The sequence below is a fragment of the Heptranchias perlo genome, chromosome 22 (genome assembly GCF_035084215.1).
Source record: "Heptranchias perlo isolate sHepPer1 chromosome 22, sHepPer1.hap1, whole genome shotgun sequence".
Lineage (NCBI taxonomy): Eukaryota > Metazoa > Chordata > Chondrichthyes > Hexanchiformes > Hexanchidae > Heptranchias > Heptranchias perlo.
In genome coordinates this window covers 8,656,586-8,680,127 of record NC_090346.1, presented here as the reverse complement: position 1 = coordinate 8,680,127, position 23,542 = coordinate 8,656,586, and the positions used below count along the sequence as shown (strand labels likewise).

General features: G+C 42.8%; 1 protein-coding gene across 1 annotated transcript in view; it reads left to right on the top strand.

Annotated features, from left to right (window-relative positions):
* sdk1a (sidekick cell adhesion molecule 1a) overlaps positions 1–23,542 on the top strand; it is a 682,245-nt gene that overhangs the window by 488,249 nt on the left and 170,454 nt on the right. The window contains exons 12-14 of the mRNA XM_068002895.1: positions 17,453–17,555; positions 20,976–21,152; positions 22,973–23,109. Coding sequence (XP_067858996.1) covers positions 17,453–17,555; positions 20,976–21,152; positions 22,973–23,109 — 417 coding nt within the window. The remainder of the gene's footprint in view (positions 1–17,452; positions 17,556–20,975; positions 21,153–22,972; positions 23,110–23,542) is intronic.

The window sequence follows — 23,542 nt, the reverse complement described above, 5'->3', positions numbered from 1 at the left end:
CACCTAAGGTCAATTCTGCCACCTCTCTAGGCATCAAATTGGAGCTTTGTGTTAAAGAGAGGCACTCCATCTCAGTAAAAGAGCACAGATTAAATTGCCCTGCTGAGAGCACCTCTCACTGTGCAATTAGAACACAGATCACGTCCCCCTTGGCACCCCCCCCCCCGCCCCCCCACCTTTCATGGCTGGAGAGAATCTGAGCGGCTGGCAAACAGTCAGGGTAAAATGGAAAAGTAGAAATGTATTTCTTTTTAGAACAAGTTGCTTTAAAATTGCATTGACTCAAATATAAATAACACAAAGGATTAGATTATCCAATTAGTCGAAGCAAAAAAGCTGAAAAATGACAACGAAGGAAAATGTGACTTAGTCAGAAGACTAATTTGCAGCAGGGACCTGTGAAATGCTGCAAGTCCGTGGAAGTAAATGTGAATGTGGTTGTTAATAGATTTTTAACATGCTATGTGTCAGTAAATTGTCAAGCAAGTAATTTAAATGCAGCTAACTTTTAGAGCCTTTATTCAGTTTCCGTTGATCGCTTAACATTTAGTAGTACATGTCACTAGCCTCTGTCCCTAGTGTAAATCGGAGTTAATGCCCATTTTAGCACCTTTATGGATAATTGCTTGCCCCATTTAGTGCCATTGACGATTACATCTGCAAACCACATCATCATTCGTGACATCCGCAGAAATTGATCTGCCCACTTAACATCCTTGGGCCATTCTTTACGCGAAGCTCATTTGAAAGAGACATGGTTTCAGGAAGGCTTTGACAGAAATCAGCTGAATGTTAAAAGCAAACTACGCATAACCTCGCAGCAGAAGGAAGTTGATAACTTTGCAGGAAGACCACCTTGTTTCATTGCTAAAAGGCTTTTAGAAACTCCTTGTCAGGAGGGGTTAGCTTTTATCTGAAAGACTGACTCGGGTAGGGATTGGGGAAAGGGAAAAGGGACTGATGGCTGAGGCAAGTATTTTATGTGCTCTTCGTGAGGCTTTTTAAAAAATTCCACCTCAGATTTTGCTGGTTCTGATTTTTATTACAGATTGTTTTTGTCCCTAATGTATTTTCCATGTAATAAAATGCTGTGATTCAGGGAAATTTTTCTTTCATCAATCAAAGCTTGAAACGTGGTTGCATTGTTTTGGAGATAAAAAGAAAAAAAAAGAGTGCTGGAAATCTAAAATAAAAACAAAAAAAAATGCCAGAAATGCACAGGTTGTCTGTCAGCATTGGAAAAGAGAAAAGATGGGTTAACATTTTGGCTGGAGACCCTTTGTTTTAGTGTTGTGTTAGAACTGCTCTTGATGTTGAGAATGTTTCTTTCTACATCCCCCAATTCTAAGGATGACAGATGTCAATGCCTGTAGTGCTGTAAACTGTCACTGGAGCTGGGATAACCGTACATGCCAGGGCCCCAATGGGTAGGGTTGTCCTGCCCAAAGAAGCAGCAGAAAGCTTACCAGAAAGCTCACCAGTTTGTAAGCTGCATAGTGTTAGCTGATTAAATCGCAGTAGCACCCAAGCACGTACTGAGGAGTCTCTAAACCTTGGCTGTTGCCAGTCTGTGCCTAAGTTGTTTAGACTTGGGTAAGTGAGGTGTTTTCCTTCCAAGGAGAGAGTTTACACTCCACATCTGATAAACAGAAACTACTTGTGTGGATTTTTCGGTAGCTTGGTTTGGAGACGCCCAGCTGGTCAAAAAGAATAGTTGGAAAGTACCAAAATTGAATGAACTCTCACGTTGTTATCTTTTAATATTTTTATTCCAATAGTTCTGTACTTTTTGTAATATAATTTTCTACATATACGCTGCATGCTTTTATCTGATGAATATTTTCTGAAAGGCATCGAAACCTCTTTGATGAAGTGAAGGCTTGTAACTCATTCTCAGCTATCTGTTATTCTGGGTCTGGTCACAGTGAAAATACAGTATTCTGACCGACTGAATATTGTACATGCTCTTAACATATAACCGGACATCAGTTCATTGCTCCTTGGGATGTCATCAGAAATGGAGTTTTCAGTTACTGTTTGAGTCCATCCAATCAGTTTTAAAAGCTGTGGAGAGATTAGAAAATCAAGGAAATGGCTTAATAGGACCATAGAAAGGTTATACCATTTGGCCCATCGAGTCCGTGCCGGCTCTATGCAAGAGCAGTCCAGCTAGTCCCACACCCCTGCCCTATCCCTGTAGCCCTGCAGTGTTTTTCCTTTCAAGTACCTATCCTGTTCCCTTTTGAAGGCCATGATTGAATCTGCCTCCACCACCGCCCCCCAACTCGCTGTGCAAAAGAGTTTTTCCTCATGTCACCTTTGGTTCTTTTGCCAATCACCTTAAATCTGTGTCCTATGGTTCTTGACCATTCTGCCAGTGGGAACAGTTTCTCTCTATCTACTCTGTCGAGACCCTTCATGATTTTGAATACCTCTATCAAATCTCCTCGCAACCGTCTCTGTTCCAAGGAGAACAACTGCAGCTTCCCCAGTCTGTCCTCGTAACTAATGTCCCACATCCCTGGAATCATTCTAGTAAATCTCTTCTGTACCCTCTCTAAGGCCTTCACATCTTTCCTAAAGTGCGGTGCCCAGAACTGGACACAATAGTCCAGCTGTGGCCGAACCAGTGTTTTATAAAGGTTTATCATGACTTCTTTGCTTTTGTATTCTATGCCTCTATTTATAAAGCCCAGGATCCTGTATGCTTTTTTAACAGCTTTCTCAACCTACCCTGCCACCTTCAACGATCTGTGCACTTATACCCCCAGATCGCTCTGTTCCTGTACCCCTTTTAGAATTGTGCCCTTTAATTTATATTGCCTCTCCTCATTCTTCCTACCGAAATGTATCACCTCGCATTTTTCTGCGTTAAATTTCCTCTGCCACGTGTCCGCCCATGCCAACAGCCTGCCTATATCCTCTTGAAGTCTATCATTATCCTCTTCACTGTTCACTACCCTTCCAAGTCTTGTCTCATCTGCAGATTTCGAAATTGTGCCCTGTACACCCAAGTTCAAGTCATTAATATATATCAAGAAAAGCTGTGGTCCTAGTACCGACCCCTGTGGAACACCATTGTCCACCCCACTCCAGTCCAAAAAACAACCGTTCACCACTACTCTCTGTTTCCTGTTACCTAGCCAATTCTGTACCCGTGCTGCTACTGCCCCTTTTATTCTATGGGCTTCAATCTTGATGACAAGCCTATTATGCGGCACTTTACCAGACGCCTCTTGAAAGACAATATACACCACATCAACTGCATTGCCCTCATCTACCTTTTCTGTTACCTCATCAAAAAACTCTTGTCAAGTTAGTTAAACACGACTTGCCTTTAACAAATCCATGCTAGCTTTCCCAATTATCCAAGTGACTGCTAATTCTGGATTATCGTTTCTAAAAGTTTCCCCACCACCGAGATTAAACTGACTGGCCGACTAAACAGTATCAGAATGCTTCTCCTGGCCCTACAAAAATATTTCCAGCCCTCTGCAACCCCCAGTTTCTCTAGTCTTTCCTTATAACTAAAGCATCCCAACTCTGATCTCATCGGGTGAATCTCTTCTCTGTGACACCCTTCCTAATGTAGGGTGCCATAAACTGAACGCAGTGTTCTAACTGTGGATTAACCAATGATTTCTATAGCTTTAGCATTACCTCTTCACTCTATGCCCCTTTTTATAAAACTTAGGATCCCCTATGCTTTTTTCCCCCCAAAAATGTTCTTTATTTTTTGTTGTCTTCTTCATGTTTTCATCCTGCAACTGGTTTTATCAATTGATAGCAGTCATATATCAGACAAGTTTAAAAAATCATGGATCTGAAATTCCGTGGAGGTTCCACCATCTCCCGCTGTAATTCCGACAGGAGGCCGGCGGAACCCCCTGAAAAACAGCATCAATGGTTGAAAACAGCCGTTTATGCCATTTCCCTAGGGGTTCTGCCAATCTCCCACCAGAGTTCATAGAATCATACAGCACAGAATGAGCCCTGCAAAATTTTGCTTTTCTAGTATTTATCCAATTCCCTTTTGAAAGGTACTATTGAACCTGCTTCCACCGCCCTTTCAGGCAGTGCATTCCAGATCAGAACAACTCGCTGCAAAAAAAAAATTCTCCTCATCTCCTTTCTGGCTCCTTTGTTATTTATTTTAAATCTGTGTCCTCTAATTATTGACCTTCCTGCCAGTTTCTCCTTATTTACTCCTCATAATTTTGAACACTATTATTAAATCTCCTCTTAACCTTTTCTGTTCTAAGGAAAGCAATCCCAGCCTCTCAAGTCTCTCCACATAACTGAAGCCCCTCAGCCCTGATTTCATTCTGTTAAATCTCCTCTGCACAATCTCCATGCCTTTGACATTCTGCCTAAAGTGTGGTGCCCAGAATTGGACACAATACTCCAGCTAAGGCCTAACCAGTGATTTATAAAGGTTTAGCATAACTTCCTTGATTTTGTACTCCATGCCTCTTATTTATAAAGCCAAAGATCCCGTGTGCTTTTTTAACAGCTTCATCGACTTGTTCTGCCACATGTCCAGTTACGACAGGAGACTGGAAGAACCCCTGCAGAATGTCAGGGCCCATAAAGTTAGGTCATGTACAAAGTACTCAACTATCCAAAACTCTCCTAAATCATTTAAGTAACTAATTTTAATTCAATTACATTCTGTTTAAACAATTATGCTTAGCATGTATATCAATAATTGACATTTGTATCCTTGTTAATTATTTATTTACCCAAGTCAACTTTTAAACTAATGAAGTAGAAATGTTCAGCAGTTGGTTCCCATTAAAGAGCTGTATGACTCTAAGATGCATTTTAATTGGAAAAGAAATATAATTATTTTAAATTAGAATTACTTCATTTTAAAAGCCACGAGTATATATGTAAGATTCACATGAAACTTGCAGAAAATCTGCATACGCTCACATACATCATTTTAGCTCATAAAATAGAAGTGCTGTAGCTTCTCACTAATTAACACTCTTGCACACTGTGACAAGTAATAAAATGTACATTTGTTGTATTGTCTCATTAGGTCAGATGGACCTGCATTCATATTTAAATTGTGTAGCTTTCAAAATTACATTAAAAAGAAGGGGTTTATCATGTTGGTGTTGCAATACACCTGCCATGGAGTGGTAAACCCAAGCTTTCTCCGATGGTGAGTGCCTGATCTCAACCATGGCACCAAAGCCAGTATTTTCTTGACATACTGGCATGTACGCTAATAAAACATTGTTTTCTACAACGTTAGCACTGTTTTGCTTTGGGTGGCTGACAATACCTTTCAGCATTCAGGACGGGGACCCTAGGAGTGTGTCAGTATTTACACTTGGTCTCTCACACAGAAAAGTTTGAAAACCACTGTTATATGGAAGGAGAAAATATCAGCCAGCAAATAACCCTGGCCCAGTACTTCTATCTCCCAGCAGCTAGCTGAAGAACTCTGATTGCAGGTTATCTATCTTTTAAACTAGCAAATTGTTAAGGGAGGCCTGAAAATGGATGGAATTATACCATTAAGGAGTGTATTTAATTTATTAGGGGAGCTATGATTTTATCACAAATACAAATTATGTAAAAAAAGTAGCATTTGTGTTTTCACTTACAGAGGCACCAGATTATCTACTGTGACTTTACAAAAAACAATCATTACCTATTTCTGTTGAATGTTGCATATAATTTCTAAAATTATCTATAAGCTTCAAAAAGATACATAATTTATTTGGTACAGGAACAATGAGTACAGTGTGCCTGCAATCAAATATTTATTCACTTAATCTGCTGTTGATTTTGCAACAGTGTTGAAGCAGAGGGGCACTCTTAAAGAGACAGTCTCATCAGTCATACTGACTGAAAGATTAGATGTTAAGAAAAAACAAAATCATAGTTACTTTTGATCTCTTTTAGTTCTGTTTGTTTTTGTTTTCCTGATTTTAAATCCTGGTGTGTATATTTTCTAAATGCATTAAGCAGTTTCCCCCAAGGTATGAGTTGATTGGCCCTGATGGAGCTGTTGTGTCACAGGAGGAACCCGCTGGGAGGAAGTGTCAGCGAGTGGCAGGTGGACCAGCTTAATTCTTTCAGCAGCCTCCCAGCAGTTCAGCTATTTAAAATTCAACACCAAAAAACAGCAGTCTATGATCATCACACAGCACTGAGTAAGTAAATTATTTACAGAGCTGTAAAACTTTGGAGTGGGAGTGTTTCATTATCAGTAAACTCCCTCGGCATCTGTTGTGATCATAATGAAGAGCTGAAATTGGTTTGAGTCTTAAAGCTACAGGGTAGAATTATAGAAAGAAAGACAGATTTATAAAGTCCCATATCACACCTCTCCGAAATGCTCCAAAGTGCCTCACATACAGTGAATTACTTAAAAGTGGATTGACTGCTTTTATGTAGTCAAATGTGGCAGCCAGTTAACACACAGCCAGATCCCACAAACATCAATTGGATGAATGATTAGTAGATCTGTTTACGGTTGGTTGAGAGAGGAATGTTGGATGGGACACTGGAAGGATTCCCTGCAGTTCTTTGAATAGTACCCTGGGATGATTAACATTCACCTAAACCACAGGAACAGGCAAATCGGCCGCTGTTTAACGTCTTATTTACACAACAGTACCTTTGACAATGCAGCATTCTGTCAGTACTGTACAGGAGTGTCAGCCTAATTGCATGTGCTGAAGTCCTGACTTCTGAGGTGAGAGTGCTACCAACTAGCCAACTGACACCCAAAAATGATTATGACTCACTTCTTTTAGTATTATTAAAACACTACACCACCAAAGAGATAGTACCAACTGTGCCATTGGGTCAAAACCTTTTAGATAACAAGTTTGCCATGTTGCCCTCTATTACAATTAAGTCTGATGTGACATATAGAAGGCAAACTGGATGGGCCGTGGTCTTTTTTTCATCTAGCAATTCCCATGTTCTATGACCATCATTAGTAAGTAAAGATATACCTTAATCTCATTTAATAGCTGCTTATGCATTTTCTTTTAACCCTTTGACATCATCAAATAAATTATAAAATATATTAGTTACATTTATAGGAACAGGGGCCATTCAGCCCTTCGAGTCTGTTACACCATTCAATTAGATCATACCTGATCTGTACCTCAACTCCATTTACCCACCTTTATTCCATATCCCTTCATATCCTTACCCAACAAAATTTAATTGATTTAGTAATTACTTACATATTTTCTCATGGTCTGCGGAGCTCTGGCAATTAATAGAAATAGAAGTACCTCTTTTACTTCCTTTTCAAAAACTACTATGAATTGTTTCATGCTTCATTCACTTGACAGGATTTCCCCCAATGGCAAAAGCGTTCTCAAAAGCAACCCTGCAAAGTAAGTGACCTGTACTATAGAGGCACCGAAATCTTTTGCAGGGTGCCTCAGCAGCAAAGCTAAATGAGTCTCCTGGTAGCATTGGAGTCTACTGTCTTCGCTCTGGTGAGCTATCAACTCACCCAGATGGGCCTGCAACCCGTTTTTACCATTGCTGACTTGCACTGACCTTCCCTCAACATGGGGAGAGCTCACAGTCTGAATAACAAGTCATAAATGGGACTTTGTCTGATCGCACATATGCAGATGTTTCAAGACCACATTCACAACTTCTGAACAACTGCATCTGTGTAGGTTTCTGCAGACACCGTTGTTTTGTTGTTGCCAAATCTGCAGTCACTGCAATATAAATGGGCAGCTTTGTCAACAAGGGAATGGTGTGACATTACGGAAATGCTAGTAGAGGTTCTGTAATGTAAACAGTGTATTAGTGATATATCTACTGTAAGTTTAGGACATAGGACAGACACCATACTGCACTCAGATCACTGCTGATGCCCGCTGCTAAGGGACTATTATAATCCATAAGTTTCACAGCTCCGAAAAGAAAGAATTTACTTACCCTGAGTAACATAATCATCACAGACAGCCATTGTAGTGCTGTGTCTCAAACAGAAGTGCCTAGAGAAAATTTTTAAAAACACTTAATATTTTGTTTGTTTGCTGTACAGTCACTCTGACACAGAGTGTTCCTGCTAGTGGGCTTCTCTAATGCTGAACTGCACCCACCCCCCCCCGTGTAAATATATATGCATTAAAAAAAGCTGTACAAGCACTTTAGTATCACATGAAACCTGATTTAATATTGGCAATCATGTATATGCAGATTCAACCTTGAGCACAAATTTATTTTGTTTGGTTTAGTATGGCATTTATCAGTGCTATGTTCCTGTTTACTTCTGGTTGCTGTATTTTGAGTGATGATAAGAAAGAACCATCAAAATTCAGGGTAATCCTTAGGTACCATTCATTGTATCACAAAAACAGTACTAGAAAAATAAATAGGCTCCATCAGGCACTGAAGATAACAACTACCTATGTCTTAAATGTTATTTTTACAAATCAGGGGAACTTTTTATAATAAAAATACATAATTTGCATATTTTCATACAGATTCTCTTCACCCTCTTTATTTTTGGTACGCTGTTGCTCTTAAAAATATATGATTTTTTCTTTGTTCAAATCTCGGGATGTGGGCATTGCTGGGAAGGCCAGCATTTATTGCTAATCGGTATTTGCCCTCAGAAGGTGTTGATGTTTCTTGTTGAACAACTGCCATCTGATATTCTTTGTAGCGGTTTGATACAACTGAGCGACTTATTTGGTCATTTCAGAGGGCAGTTCAGAGTCACTCACGCTTGTGTTGGACTGGAATCGCATATAAGCCAGGCCGGGTAAGGATGGTAGTTTCCTTCCCTAAAGGACATTAATAAACAAGTTGGGTTTTTACAACAATCCGACAGCTAATTGTTCATTTTTACTAATACCCTTTTTTTTAAAGGGGGACTGGCGTGCTAGAGGACTCCAGGTATAATTGAGAAGGGGGGGAAAAGTCATTGCTGACTTCAGTGGGAGGATTGGATTGAAACCATGCAAAGCAGTGCCGCGGAAGATAATGGAGTGGTCAAATGTGTGGAATGCCATGGAGATGTAAAGGAGGACACAGAGGATAATGTGCCACGGTTGTAATCATAGAATGGTTACAGTACAGAAGCAGGCCATTCATCCCATCGAGCCCGTGCCTGCTCTTTGTATGAGCAATCCAGTTAGTCCCATTCCCCCGCTTTTTCCCCATAGCCCTGCAAATTGTTCCCTCCCCCGACACTCACTTTCTTTCTCTCCGTTCCCTCCCCCTACACTCTCTCTCTCTCTGCTCCCTCCCCCTACACTCTCTCGCTCTCTCCGCTCCCTCCCCCTACACTCTCTTTCTCTCCGTTCCCTCCCCCTACACTCTCTCTCTCCGTTCCCTCCCCCTACACTCCCTCTCTCTCCGTTCCCTCCCTCTACACACTCTCTCCGTTCCCTCCCCCTACACTCTCTCTCTCCGTTCCCTCCCAATACACTCTCTCTCTCCGTTCCCTCCCCCTACTGTCTCTCTCTCCGTTCCCTCCCCCTACACACACTCTCCGTTCCCTCCCCCTACACTCTCTCCGATCCCTCCCCTACACACACTCACTCTTTCTCCGTTCCCTCCCCCTACCCTCTCTCTCTCTCCGTTCCTTCCCCCAACACTCTCTCTTTCCGTTCCCTCCCCCTACACTCTCTCTCTCTCCATTCCCTCCCCCTACACTCTCTCTCCGTTCCCTCCCCCTACACTCTCTCTCTCCGTTCCCTCCCCCTACACTCTCTCTCTCCGTTCCCTCCCCCTACTGTCTCTCTCTCCGTTCCCTCCCCCTACACTCTCTCTCTCCGTTCCCTCCCCCTACTGTCTCTCCGTTCCCTCCCCCTACACACACTCTCCGTTCCCTCCCCCTACACTCTCTCTCTCTCCAATCCCTCCCCCTACACACTCTCTCTCTCTCTCCATTCCCTCCCCCTACACTCTCTCTCCGTTCCCTCCTCCTACACTCTCCGTTCCCTCCTCCTACACTCTCCGTTCCCTCCTCCTACACTCTCTCTCTCTGTTCCCTCCTCCTACACTCTCTCTCTCCGTTCCCTCCTCCTACACTCTCTCTCTCCGTTCCCTCCTCCTACACTCTCTCTCTCTGTTCCCTCCTCCTACACTCTCTCTCTCCGTTCCCTCCTCCTACACTCTCTCTCTCCGTTCCCTCCTCCTACACTCTCTCTCTCCGTTCCCTCCTCCTACACTCTCTCTCCGTTCCCTCCTCCTACACTCTCTCTCCGTTCCCTCCTCCTACACTCTCTCTCTCTCCGTTCCCTCCTCCTACACTTTCTCTCTCTCCGTTCCCTCCTCCTACACTCTCTCTCTCTCTCCGTTCCCTCCCTCTACATTCTCTCCAATCCCTCCCTCTACACTCTCTCCAATCCCTCCCCCTACACTCTCTCTCTCCGTTCCCTCTGCCTACTCTCTCTCTCCGTTCCCTCCTCCTACACTCTCTCTCTCTCTCCGTTCCCTCCCCCTACACACTCTCTCCGTTCCCTCCCCCTACACTCTCTCTCTCTCTCTCCGTTCCCTCCCCCTCCACTCTCTCTCCATTCCCTCCCCCTCCACTCTCTCTCTCCATTCCCTCCCCCTACACTCTCTCTCTCTCTCTCCATTCCCTCCCCCTCCACTCTCTCTCTCTCTCTCTCTCCATTCCCTCCCCCTCCATTCTCTCTCTCCATTCCCTCCCCCTACTCTCTCTCTCCATTCCCTCCCCCTACACTCTCCCTCTCTCCATTCCTTCCCCTCCACTCTCTCTCTCTCCATTCCCTCCCTCTCCACGCTCTCTCTCCATTCCCTCCCCCTCCAAACTCTCTCCATTCCCTCCCCCTCCACTCTCTCTCTCCATTCCCTCCCCCTACACTCTCTCTCTCCGTTCCCTCCCTGTTCTGGGCTCTAACCCACTCCCCACCATTTCCAGTGGAGATTATTGTGCCAAAAGCTGCTGTCCAATTCCACAGTCCCGCAGCTCCTGCTCTCATCAGCCTGCTCACAGGGAGATGACTCCCCGCTCAGCCCAAAGGCTGAGTCCGAGCAGCCCCGCTGTAGTTTGCGGCTCTGTGTGGAGAGGCCGCAGCCGGGCCTGTTGGTGCTGGAAGAGCCCCAGGGGGGAGGAGCGGTGCTGAGCCGCCATTTCCAGCCTGTCCAGAGAGAGGTTGGGGAACAATGATCAAAGGATAAATTGTTGATGACTTTGACTAAGGTGGTGGGTAGCGCAGAAGTCAGACTGAACGGATTCAAAGATGGAGCGGTGGGTGAAATGAGCACAAAGTGTCCAGATCCTTATGAAGGAAAGAGAGGTTAGATACGGGATACTTTCCTTTATTAGCCGAGGCATAGAATATAAGAGCAGGGAGGTTATACTAGAACTGTATAAAACACTATTTAGGCCACAGCTAGAGTACTGTGTACAGTTCTGGTCACCACATTACAGGAAAGATGTGATTGCACTAGAGAGGGTACAGAGGAGATTTATGAGAATGTTTCCAGGACTGGAGAAGTTTAGCTATGAGGAAAGATTGGATAAGCTGGGGTTGTTTTCTTTGGAATAATGAGGGGCCTAAATAGAGTGGATAGGAGGAACCTATTTTTCTTAGCAGAGAGGTCAATAACCAGGGGGCTTAGATTTTAAGTAATTGGTAGAAGGATTAGAAGGGAGCTGAAGAGAAATTTTTTCACCCAGAGGATGGTGGGGATCTGGAACTCACTGCCTGAAATGGTGGTAGAGGTAGAAACCCTCATCACATTTAAAAAGTACTTGGTGCACTTGAAGTGCCGTAACCTACAGGGCTACGGACCAAGAGTGGGAAAGTGAGATTAGGCTGGATAGCTCTTTTTCGGCTGGCAAAGACACGATAGGCTGAACGGTCTCCTTCTTTGCCATAAATTTCTATGATTCTATAAGATGGGATGGTAGTTGAAGAGGACTGAGCCATCGAGTGTGGGCTTTTTGGGGGGAGATGACAATTTTGAAGGGCAAGGGAGCAATGCCTGAAAAAAGGCACTTTCTTTCGTTGATAATGTCATGAAGCATCGGACCAAGGATTAGTAGTTAGGTCAATGAGGGTGAAAGATGACAGAGGTGAATCTCATGAAGGCACTAGGCCTTACGAGGGAGAATACATAGAAGATTAACTGCAGAGCGATAATGAGTTCAAGACTGCTGCAGTAGGATGGAAGAAGGGTTGTTAGTTTTGCATCAATGTATTGAGAAGACTATGGAGCCAACCTGCTATGCCAACTGTGCTTATCCCAGTTGCAAAATATTGCTCATTGTGGCCATGCATCTTGCACTGTTAATGGCCTAATTAGCAACTATAACGCATAAACTGCTGTTGACATTAAGCCCAATACCAGTAGCAAATGTGTATTAGTGGCCAGCATCATCAGGAGTGTGGAATAGCACCCACTTACCACCCATTATAAAATTGCTGTTGGATGGATATTTAGGTTGAGAGCAAAAAAACTGAAGACATGAAAAATGCAAATGAACCTCGTTGAAACCAACAGATTATGCACTTAGGAGTGAAGTTTTAAAAGCTTAGTGTATTCGGACAAGTTTAAAAAAAAGACTGTGACAATAGATAGTTAAGATGCTAATGAGGTAGGATTGATGTTCCTCCCCCATACACTGTAAATAATAATCAATTCATTAGACCGTCTTGGCAATTGGAAACACCTCACATCCATTGTGTTGGCTGCGAACAGAGAGAGCTAAGGGCGAGTCGCAGGCAGGTGTTTTGAAACAGGGAGGCTGAAAAAGCAGTCAGGCTGGTTAAAGAGAATCCCGTGAGGACTTTCAGTGAAGCAAAAAGCTTAAAAATGCTGGAAATAGAATCTAACTTACTTAAATTAAGTAAGACAACCTACAGATGAGAGGATTTCATTGCATGTTCTTCATTTTGCATTATTACACAAAGGTAAATTGTACAGATTGAATTGATTGAGTTCATTACAACTGTATGTTCACCTTAATGTGAAATAAAGCAGCTAAACAATTGTTATCTGGCTTCGTCTCAACAAGTATTTGCTCAGTCCGCCTTCAGATTGAAGAAATACACACGCGAAAGACACACACATGCAGATCACAAGCAGATGCTTGTGGTTAATCCCTGGGTTGCACTATTGTATAAGTTGATATAGGGTAGTGAGTCAATTCCTGTAAAGGTAAGCTACTCAGACCGCTTGCAGAGGCGACTGACGGCCCTGAAGGTTTCTATGGCAAACCCAAACTTATAATATGGCAACTTACCTTTGCCACCATTTTTTGTGTTTGTTTGTATTTGATCTGTTTTTTTGCTCTTGAGGTAATTACTCTCTACTGAAAGGCAATCTCCCTCAGTTTTATGCAGTTTTTAATTGACGTCCCCTTCTAATATCTGAGCTCTGCCAATGCCACTTTTTGCTGCCCACAAGAAAACTGAAAATAGTGGCCTGGCTGTTACAGCAGAGCTTGAAATTTCCTTTTACTACAGGGAGGTCTAGTTTACTAAGATTGAAGGATATATCTAAAATTACCTTTGCCCTAACTTCAAGGAATAGTATATATGTAAATACTGTAATAAATTACAACTTGCATTATATTAGATATACCTACTACTCATCATTGTGTCAGACAGAATAACCAATGCTGTTACACTAGCAAAGTACCGTGGAAACAATGCCTTGTTGGTGTTTTGGGGTTAATGTACTTTGATTGCTCAATGTTGCTGGTAGCTGGAATGGGAGTTCTACACATAATATCATTTGTGAAAAGGTCACCTGAAGCAGTATGCTGGAGACTTCTTATAATTCCGCTGGACACACACCATGCAGCAACCAGAGAATGGTATATGAAAATTTTAAGTAACGTTGTCTTTCAAATTACCTTTTCTTTTAAACCATTAATTTAGAATTTTGCTGTCTACAATGACAAGAATGATACAATAAAAAGAAACAAAAAAAACTAACATTACCATATCAAGGGTTCATTATTAAACATTAAGGTATTTGAATAAAAAAACAAAGGCACATCAAACAAATGAAGGGACAGTCTATTGAGAATTTTAAACATTTGCAAAAAAACACTGATTGATTCCTTTTCCATGAAGCAGGCACACAGGCAGGCAATATTCTCTTGCATACCATCTGTTGAAAGATGGTACATGGTCATGGCAGCAAGTCAAATAGAAAGCAAACAGGTGGCACTAGAGGGAAAAGCCAGGAGTCACTGCCATAGAATTATAGAAAGGTTACAGGACAGAAGGAGGCCATTCAGCCCATCGAGTCCGTGCCGGCTCTATGCAAGAGCAATCCAGCTAGTCCCACTCCCCCGCCCTATCTCCATAGCCCTGCAAATTTTTTACTTTCAAGTACTTATCCAGTTCCTTTTGAAGGCCATGATTGAATCTGTCTCCACCACCCCCTCAGGCAGTGCATCCTAACCACTCGCTGTGTGAAAAAGTTTTTCCTCATGTCACCTTTGGTACTTTTGCCAGTCACCTTAAATCCATCCCCGCTGGTTCTTGACCCTTCTGCCAATGGGAACAGTTTCTTTCTATCTACTCTGTCTAGACCCTTCATGATTTTGAATACCTCTATCAAATCTCCTCGCAACCTTCTCTGTTCCGAGGAGAACAACCCCAGCTTCTCCAGTCTATCCACTTAATGAAAGTCCCTCATCTCTGGAATCATTCTAGTAAATCTCTTCTGCACCCTCTCTAAGGCCTTCTTTCCTAAAGTGCGGTGCCTAGAACTGGACACAACACTCCAGTTGTGGCCGAACCAGCTTTTTATAAAGGTTCATCTTGACTCCCTTGCTTTTGTACTCCATGTCTCTATTTATAAAGCCCAGGATCCTTTATGCTTTGTTAACTGCTTTCTCAACCTGCCCTGCCACTTTCAATGATTTGTGCACATATACCCGCCAATCTCTCTGATCCTGTACCCCTTTTAGAATTGTGCCCTCTACTTTATATTGCCTCTCCTCGTTTTTCCTACCGAAATGTATCACTTCGCATTTTTCTGCGTTAAATTTCATCTGCCACGTGTCCGCCCATGCCACCAGCCTGTCTATATCCTCTTGAAGACTATCGCTGTCCTCCTCACTGTTCACTACCCTTCCAAGTTTCATGTCATCTGCAGATTTTGAAATTGTGCTCTGTATACCCAAGTCCAAGTCATTAATATATATCAAGAAAAGCAGTGGTCCCAGCACCGACCCCTGGGGAACACCACTGTACACCATGATTAAAGGAGAGTAACAAGTGAAAGATAAATGAAAGTCACATAGAGAGAAAGCAAACTTTGGGGGACCAGAACACCTATTGGATGGGAGCAAAAACCTCATAATACATTCTGTTTAGTTTGAAGACTTCCAATCACATCAACTCTTTCAGAGTCCACTGTATCTGAGTTTTATTATTTTAAAATATAAATTTAAGACATTTTTTGACTCTTGCTTTATTAGGTTACCTTTTCCTTGTATGCTTTATTATTGTAGCTTTTTATGTTTAATATAAAATGAAACTTAGGTGAGGCTGTATGTTGTATCCCAACATGCTGGCATGGGGAAGCCACTTACCTCCTTGTAGGAAAGGAAACAGATTCAGGAATGGCCCAACCTCACGCACCTCCTACCAGCCCCAGATTTCTAGCAGCATTGCTAGATTAGAACAAAATCCTGGATCGGTCAGTGTCTGAAAGAAAAAGAAACTAATGTTCCAGGAGGGAGCATTCATTAGGAATCATTTTAATAGGTCAATGTTGTGTGGAACATGGAGACCTAAGAAAAGGGAAGTAGAGAAAAATGCTGCAAAATAGAACACAACTATCTACTGGAATGGCTTATGTCCTGAAACATTCTAAAAATAATGCTGGGAAGTTTCATGAAACCTGTTGCGCTCATGTTATGACAAGTTAAGGCTTAGTAAGCAGCAACACTTTCAGGAAGTATCAAATTCAACCCCTTTCTATTGATTCAATCTTGGCCTGGCTGCATGATAAATGTAATTTTCTTGGTAATCACTAGGCTAATCTACATTTCCAAATAACTGATTGGTATCAACTGGAGCAGGAGGAATGTTTGTCAAATGAGCCGGACTGCCATTTTAAATTAGATATTTTGTTGAGTTTTTGGTGGGTATGGAGGTAGGAAGAGTGTCATTTTTAGTAACCCAGTTGCTTTTTTCAAAAGGTAACCATCAGTAACATAGGAACCGGAGTAGGCCATTCAGCCCAATTCATACAGTAAATTTGACTTCTAGTGATAATGACAACAGAAATAACCACTTTTCATGGAAAAATGTAACTAGGGTTTGTGTTGGTTCTACTAATATCTTATACAATATCAGCATGTAATTGTGTAAATGGTTGCCACAAGTGAAAGTAGTTTCAGCATGTGTAACCCCTAGTTTGCATTCAAACAAGTAAATGTGTACCACTATAAAGTTACAGTTAGCTTTCACATATGCAAGGTTTGTGTTTGGCAGCCACACACTCTCTAATAGAATATATTTGTTATTTTAGTTCCTTAAAGTAGGCAGATGCTTCATTTTTCTGGACTTCAAAGCTACTTTGCAGACTGTTGTACAAAATAATTCAAAGTAAGTTAAACAGTAGCATTGAAAGTCTAATGTCCTTAAAAGCACACGGACTAACCTGCCATAATTTGGGAAAATCATGGCTTTTCCCATGGCCCTCTTTGTTATTTTGCCAAGCTCTTAGAACAGGGTCTACACCAAAAGAATGAAGAGCAGTAAGAAATTACATAAATGTACAAGTGTTATTGATGGAGAAATTAAACAGCATTGTTCTATTGCCAGTCTCTGTTGGTAACATAGAAGTGGGGAGAGAAGATGATCGAGGCCACTGATCGTGCAGGTTTCACAGAAAGATAGACAGAAACATGGAATATGATCTCCAAACCAATGGTAGAAATCCCTTAATCCAACATAATGAAAACTACATTTGATTTTTTTCAGACATCGTGAACTAGTGGACCTAATTACAAATGGGCAGAATTGTTAAATGAAATTTCCAAAATTCCAGTAAAAATCATGAAATTCAGTGCAATAAAAATGGAATTTGACTTAATCAGTCACTGTGGCCCTGAGATGAATGGATCCTTTAAATCAACATGCAAATACAGCAAAGGTGTTCTGTAACTTATATTTTGAAAAGCATCTGAAATTCTCATATCATGTGAAATTGTCCAGTTACCTATAAATTAGCCAAAAGCCATTGCCTTTCCTCAGCATGGCATTCTAGTTAGTGCAATACAAAGAATTCTGAATTAATACCTGGTATTAACAATCTACAAGTAGTACTGAAAATGTTCCTTACAGTAAACCTGCAAATCAGGAGGTGTCCTCTCTGCCATAATGAGGTAACATTATAAAGAAGGGTAATCGTTGATGTCTTAAAATAGCTGAGCTGAGTAAAATGTTAGTGCAGCATGGATAACTTAAGGATGCTAACTTTCTTATATTCCTCCTAGCCCGTACCTTCATCTCAGTCCCACCTGAGCACCGCAGCGTAATCAAAGGAACAACAGCCGTACTAACATGTGGAGCAGCTCATGACCCCAGAGTCACAATCCAGTGAGTTAGTCTGCAATTAAGACAACCATTCCAAATAGTTAGCTTTGTATAGCCAGTGAAATGCCACACAGCAACAAGATCAAACATATTCCTGTAGTTTGTTTGATGGCTGCTGCATTGTTTGTATATACCTTGATTTGCTTTACATGCACAGAATTTTGTAGCTAACAGAAAAGTAGTCTAGCTATTTTTTGGCCCAAGTAATATTTTCCAGCATGAGTTACATGCTTGCTTCTCTTAATATACCGTTCTTTGGCTCGGCACCAGTGTTTTGATTATGCCTCTGTGAAGCGTCTTGGAATATTTTTCTACATTAAAGGTGCTATATAAATGCAAATTGTTGTTGCTCAATTCTGAATTTTGCAATTGGTCTACTGCCAATGAATACCAGTAGGTTTGTCTGGAACTGGTAACAGACCAAATGCAGAGCCCAGATGTCTTCGACTTATGCTCATGCAGATTTATTACTATTTTCGACACCATCTGAAGCAGTGGCAGGCTTGCCATCAATTTCAATCTATTCAATGCCTATGCAAAATAGGAAACATCTCTGGCCACTAAACCCTTTCATTGGCCCCGATTTTAGAATGAAGTAGCAGGGAGACTCCGAAAATCAGGGAAATCCCAAGCGGGTTCAGAACCCGGCTCCAACCCGCAGACTTCCGGGTTCGCCACTGACACGTCTGGGTGCGAGTGTACCTCACAAATGCGTAAGTCCCACCGGCAATTAAAGCTGGCGGGATGATACTTAAGAGAGTTATTTAGATACTTGAAGTACCTAATTTTGTGCACATTGATAGAGGGGTCCAAATTTCAAATATCCTCAATGTGTTTCCTGTGCTGTGAGAAACACTCCATGTTCTACCAGACGTGTTTCAGCCAGCAGCCAGTTGGAATTTCAAATGCTTGTTTGACTGATGGGGATAAAAGGTGAGTTATTGCAGCAGGGCAAACATTTGGCTGGAAGATCTTTGTGTTTTCACTAAAATTTCTTAGTTTCCACTCAGAATTCTTCTGTTCACACGTTTACCAATTTTTCGGACCCCCTCAAACTGACACCATCAGGATGGTGAGCCCGATGGCTGCATTCACCATTACATCCGAGGACGAGTAACATCACCAGCCTCACCAGACATGGCGTGCACTTCCGCCATTTGCAGCTTCACAACATAGTACTGCGCCACAAGCACTGCACAAGAGCACAAGGGCAACAACAGAGATAGCGACGTTGCAGGAGGCACTACCCTCGCCAAAGGGTCTACAGACTGAGGCTCAGCTTCCTGGACCTCTCTGAGGAGCAGTGCATACGGAGGCTGAGAGTGAGTCGCCAGGTGGTCACAGATATCTACAGCCTCCTTCATGCCAAACTGTTCTCAGCTGGGCCGCGTGGCATCTCATTACCCATCGCAGTTAAAGTCACCACTGCCCTCAACTTCTTTGCTTCCGGATCATTCCAGGATGCCAGCGGTGACAACTCCGGGGCATCGCAGACATTCCCGCACTAACCTGCGACACTTTCTCAGACACGTGCTCACGTCCCTTTGACAGTATCTCAGAGATTCCCTCCCGTGTCTGTGCCACCATTCCACTCATGCAGGAGTTGGACTCCTCCATCCTCTGTGCTATTGTGGAGCGTGTGCCTGGCACCTGTTCCAGTACCTTGCAAATGTGCTGCTGTCCTCGATCATTCTCCTTTTAAAGGATGGCTCCTGGGGTTCAGCATCTGCGTCCAGCTGAGCAGAGCCAGGAGAGGAGTGCTCCCACCGATGCAGACTCTCCACAGCTGCCCCTGCCACCAGTATCTGTTCGTGCTCACTTGTGTGTGGTAACTCACCAGGTGCCAACTCAACTAACTCACTACTAGGACTCACTGAGGTGTGAGTACCTGCACTGGTGCATGGCTCGCTATGATGTGACAGTTCACCCTCAGATGCCGGCAGGTCCTCTGAGGAATCGCCCTCTGCCGTCACTGCAGTCGTTGAAGGGCCTTTAAGAGAACAGGAGGCAATATTAAGCATCATCACAGATGTGTCACGTTGCAATGAACATACTGAGGCTTTGAACATGGTAAGCATTGTAACATGAATTCATATTGTGTGTGATGAATGTTAAAGTTGTGTCACCAGACATTTGTGGGGTGCCAGTCTCGCCGTCCCCGACGGACAGGCACTTGAGGGTGCGGCTGATCTCCAGCACCCCCTACTCCGCGTCTGTGAGGACCATTACTTATTGTGGCCCCCCTCCAGTCCTTGCCCTCTCGCGTGCATTTTGGACTCTCTTCTCCTAGAAGGGGAGAAACTACAGACGTGAGAGTGAGTGATGGTGAAGTGGCCAACCGATGAATGCATTGCTTTGGGTGAGGCTGACCGTGAAAGCATTGCATCAGAGGGTGAGTATGAGTCAGAGCCATCACATTGGAAGAGGATTGGGGTGAGTGGTAGTGGTGGGGTGACTAATGGGGAGGTGAGGAAGTGCAGGTAAGTTGAGGATGAGCCTTAAGTGGGTGTGAGGAGTGATGTGATAGAGTAGTCTTGGCAGTGCAGAATGAGTTGGGGTTTGGGGGGGTTGCGGTGATATGAAACACGGAATGTAGGAGAATCAATAAGTGTACTCACTTTTGCTGACCTAGTTAGGTCATTGAACCGTTTCCTGCACTTGATCCTGGTGCGGGAGATGTTTCTGCTGCTGGTGACCTCGTCTGCCACCTCAAGCCAGGCCTTCTTGGTGGCAGAGGCAGGGCACTTCCTCCCGTCCGCGGGGTAAAAAACTTCCCTCCTCCTCCTCACCCCATCCAGTAGCTGCTGCAGTGAGGCATCGCTGAACGTTGGAGCAGCCTTGCCCCTGTGCCGCTCCATTGTGATTTTTGGTTCTTTACTCCAGCAAAAGCCTTTGGAGTAATGGCCCTTTAAACAGAGCTCCTCCAGTTGACAACCTGTGATGCGGGTGTGCAGTCCGCCCACTGCTCAGCTTTCGGACGGCAAACCCAGAAGCCACGTTAATTGGCACTAATTCACTTGCGATCATGTGTGAAACGGACATATTTTATAAGTCGGGTTACCCAGGCGCCCATTCACCCCTCTCCCCACTGTCATCCCACCTCCATTCTAAAATCGGGTCCATTAACACATCTCTCAAACAAACAGTAGATTCAGGATCTGGTATTTACTTGTATGCCCTGTCAACCTGTGCATTGTTAAAGTGTGCTTATGTTATAAACCACAGCATTGGCCCTCTGTGTATCTCTATGTATATGTCCTTATTTTGGCATATATTATTTTGCAATAATCTACATCGTTTCCTATCCATTTTAAAGTCGAATCCTCTCTCAAATTATAACTGTGGATGAGATAAATTGTCACTCGGCTGCATTAATAGTGTTACTATTGCTGAGCCTTGAAAGTGTCTGTATTAATTTTCTAGGTTTGTCTGGAAGAAGGATGGAAATATTATTAATGCAAATACTGTACCCAGAATTACCACAGGTCAAAATGGTTCACTTCACATTAGTCAGACTTGGTCAGGTGATATTGGTGACTACACCTGTGAGGTCCTGTCCATGGGAGGGAATGACTTCAGAACTGCCCGCCTGGAAGTCATGTGAGTATACAAAAAGATTTCATTTCCCCATCAAGCTGGACAACAATTTTCCCAATGGTTTTACATTGAATTTCTGCCATAATCCTTAGTACAGTCCTTTACTAGTGAAGTTACAATGAATAACAATCAAATTTAGCAGCAAAAATTATTTTGGCACCGATAGTATTTTCAAAACAATTACCCGCTATGCAACTGTTTATTAATGAACATGTGCTTAAAACATTCAAATTAAAATTTTTATAGGTTATTTTAACAGAGGTTTTAACTCATGAATATCAGCCGTGGCTCAGGGGCTACCACTCTGAGTCAGAAATCGTGGGTCCAGAGACTTGAGCACAAAATCTAGGCTGACAGTCCGTGCAGTACTGAGGGAGTGCTGCACTGTCGGAGGTGCCGTCTTTCAGATGAGACGTTAAACCGAGGCCCTGTCTCCCGTAAAAGGTGGATGTAAAAGATCCCATGGCACTATTCAAAAAAGAGCAGGGGAGTTCTCCCTGTTGTCCTGGCCAATATTTATCCCTCAACCAACACCGAAAACAGATTATCTGGTCATTATCACATTGCTATTTGTGGGACCTTGCTCTGCAGAAATTGGCTGCCGCGTTACAACAATGACTACACTTCAAAAGTATTTCATGGCTGCGCTTTGGGATGTCCTGAAGCCGTGAAAGGCTCCATATAAATGCAAGCCTTTTTTTAAAATTTAAAATAAATGGCTAATCTCTGTTAAAATAACAGACAGAGGAATATCAAACAAACGTGTTAAGTGTTTGCACGCTAATATCACATAGTAATATCTAGGCTTGTGGGGTTTTTTGTGCATGAGGGCAATGTGAATAAACCTACAGCATTTATAGAGCGTTAAAATTAAGACAGTCACATTACCTGTATTGAGTTTCACTAGGTTGCAGTTCCAATTGATATTTAGAAGTAATTGTCAGTATCTCCATATATCTACCTATAATTCTAGTTTACTCCCAGTGTACAGTGCCACTGACAAGATCAAACGTGGTCTTCATGTGATGCGGAGTTACAGGCCGGGGGATGATTAGACCAGGGCATGCAGACGTAATTCAGCTGCCATTTTAAATACATATGTCCTGGACTTATTTTTATATTTCCACTATAAATTCCTATGTCCACATTTATAATGGAAACCACCTATGTAAACTTGTCATAATTATACCCTCTTGGCAGTGCTGGCACCGTAACAGTTTAGTTTTACAAGTCCTAGCTGCTCAGCCTGTACTGCAGAGAAATGCCTTGAGAGCAGTTTTTCAGCTGTTGGCCGCCCGTTTCACATCTGAAAAACAGGCAGTTAAAAATTGTTGGGGGACGGGGTTGGGGAGCGGTGACGACTGGTGGCTGCTCAAAAAACGGCCCAGGAAACTTTTAATTTAATTTTTTTTGGTGTGCTCTGGACGAGTCGGAGTGCTCATCCAGAGCTCTCAATAAAGACTCCAGCATGCTGCCAGCTCATTCGAGGCTCCCCTGATGGGCTCAGGCCTCCTGCCAGCACCAACAGGCGGGTGGCTCAGCCGCTCCGCCGACTTCACATCCACTCCACATGGAAGTTGCCCCTCTATTTTCTACATCTCTGCTTCCCAAATTGCCCTGAGCTTTGTTATTTAACTTTAAATAATAATATAAAATCAAAGTATTATATAAAAATACAAACGGAACGTATGACTGAATTACCTAGTCCAATTATCCCCTGACCCCTAACCCCGCTTCACCTGAAGACAATGCATGGACTTGACATGTGGAATGCCACGGGAGATCGATGAGTCTGTGATTAATAATTTTTTGTATTTTTTTAGTGAACTTCCTCATCCACCCAGGAATCTGCAGGCAGGTTTGAACTCTTCAAGCAGCCGGGCGGTTGATTTATCATGGACACGGCCTTTTGATGGAAACAGCCCCATCCTGCACTATATTGTGGAGTTGTCTGAAAACAGTGAGTGCTACTTACAGTGCTGTGTTTAGCAATGTTTTAAACTGTACTAACAATTTATAAAATGACAGAGACAAGCTGGTTGCACATCACTACTAAACTTTAAAGTCTTTTGATGAGCATCTTGCATGGAAAAGGATGTCAATTTGCAATGACTGTGTGGAATTTCTTACTGACAGAAGCCATAGTTAATGTTAGCTAAGTAACTCTGATGAATTTGAATTCCATTATGGTAGGGTTTGTGCAGCTGAGAGGGGGAGATTAAAAATTAAATTAACCCAACTGGACAGCAGACTTAAAAAGTGATCTCTCTGATAACTATTTCATAGTGAAAGCATTTTCCCATACGTTTCTTTTCTCCTTTAATATTTGTTGACAAGGTGCACAGATTTCACTTGGGCTTCTTGATCCTATTTTCTTTTGTTTTTTTTATCAC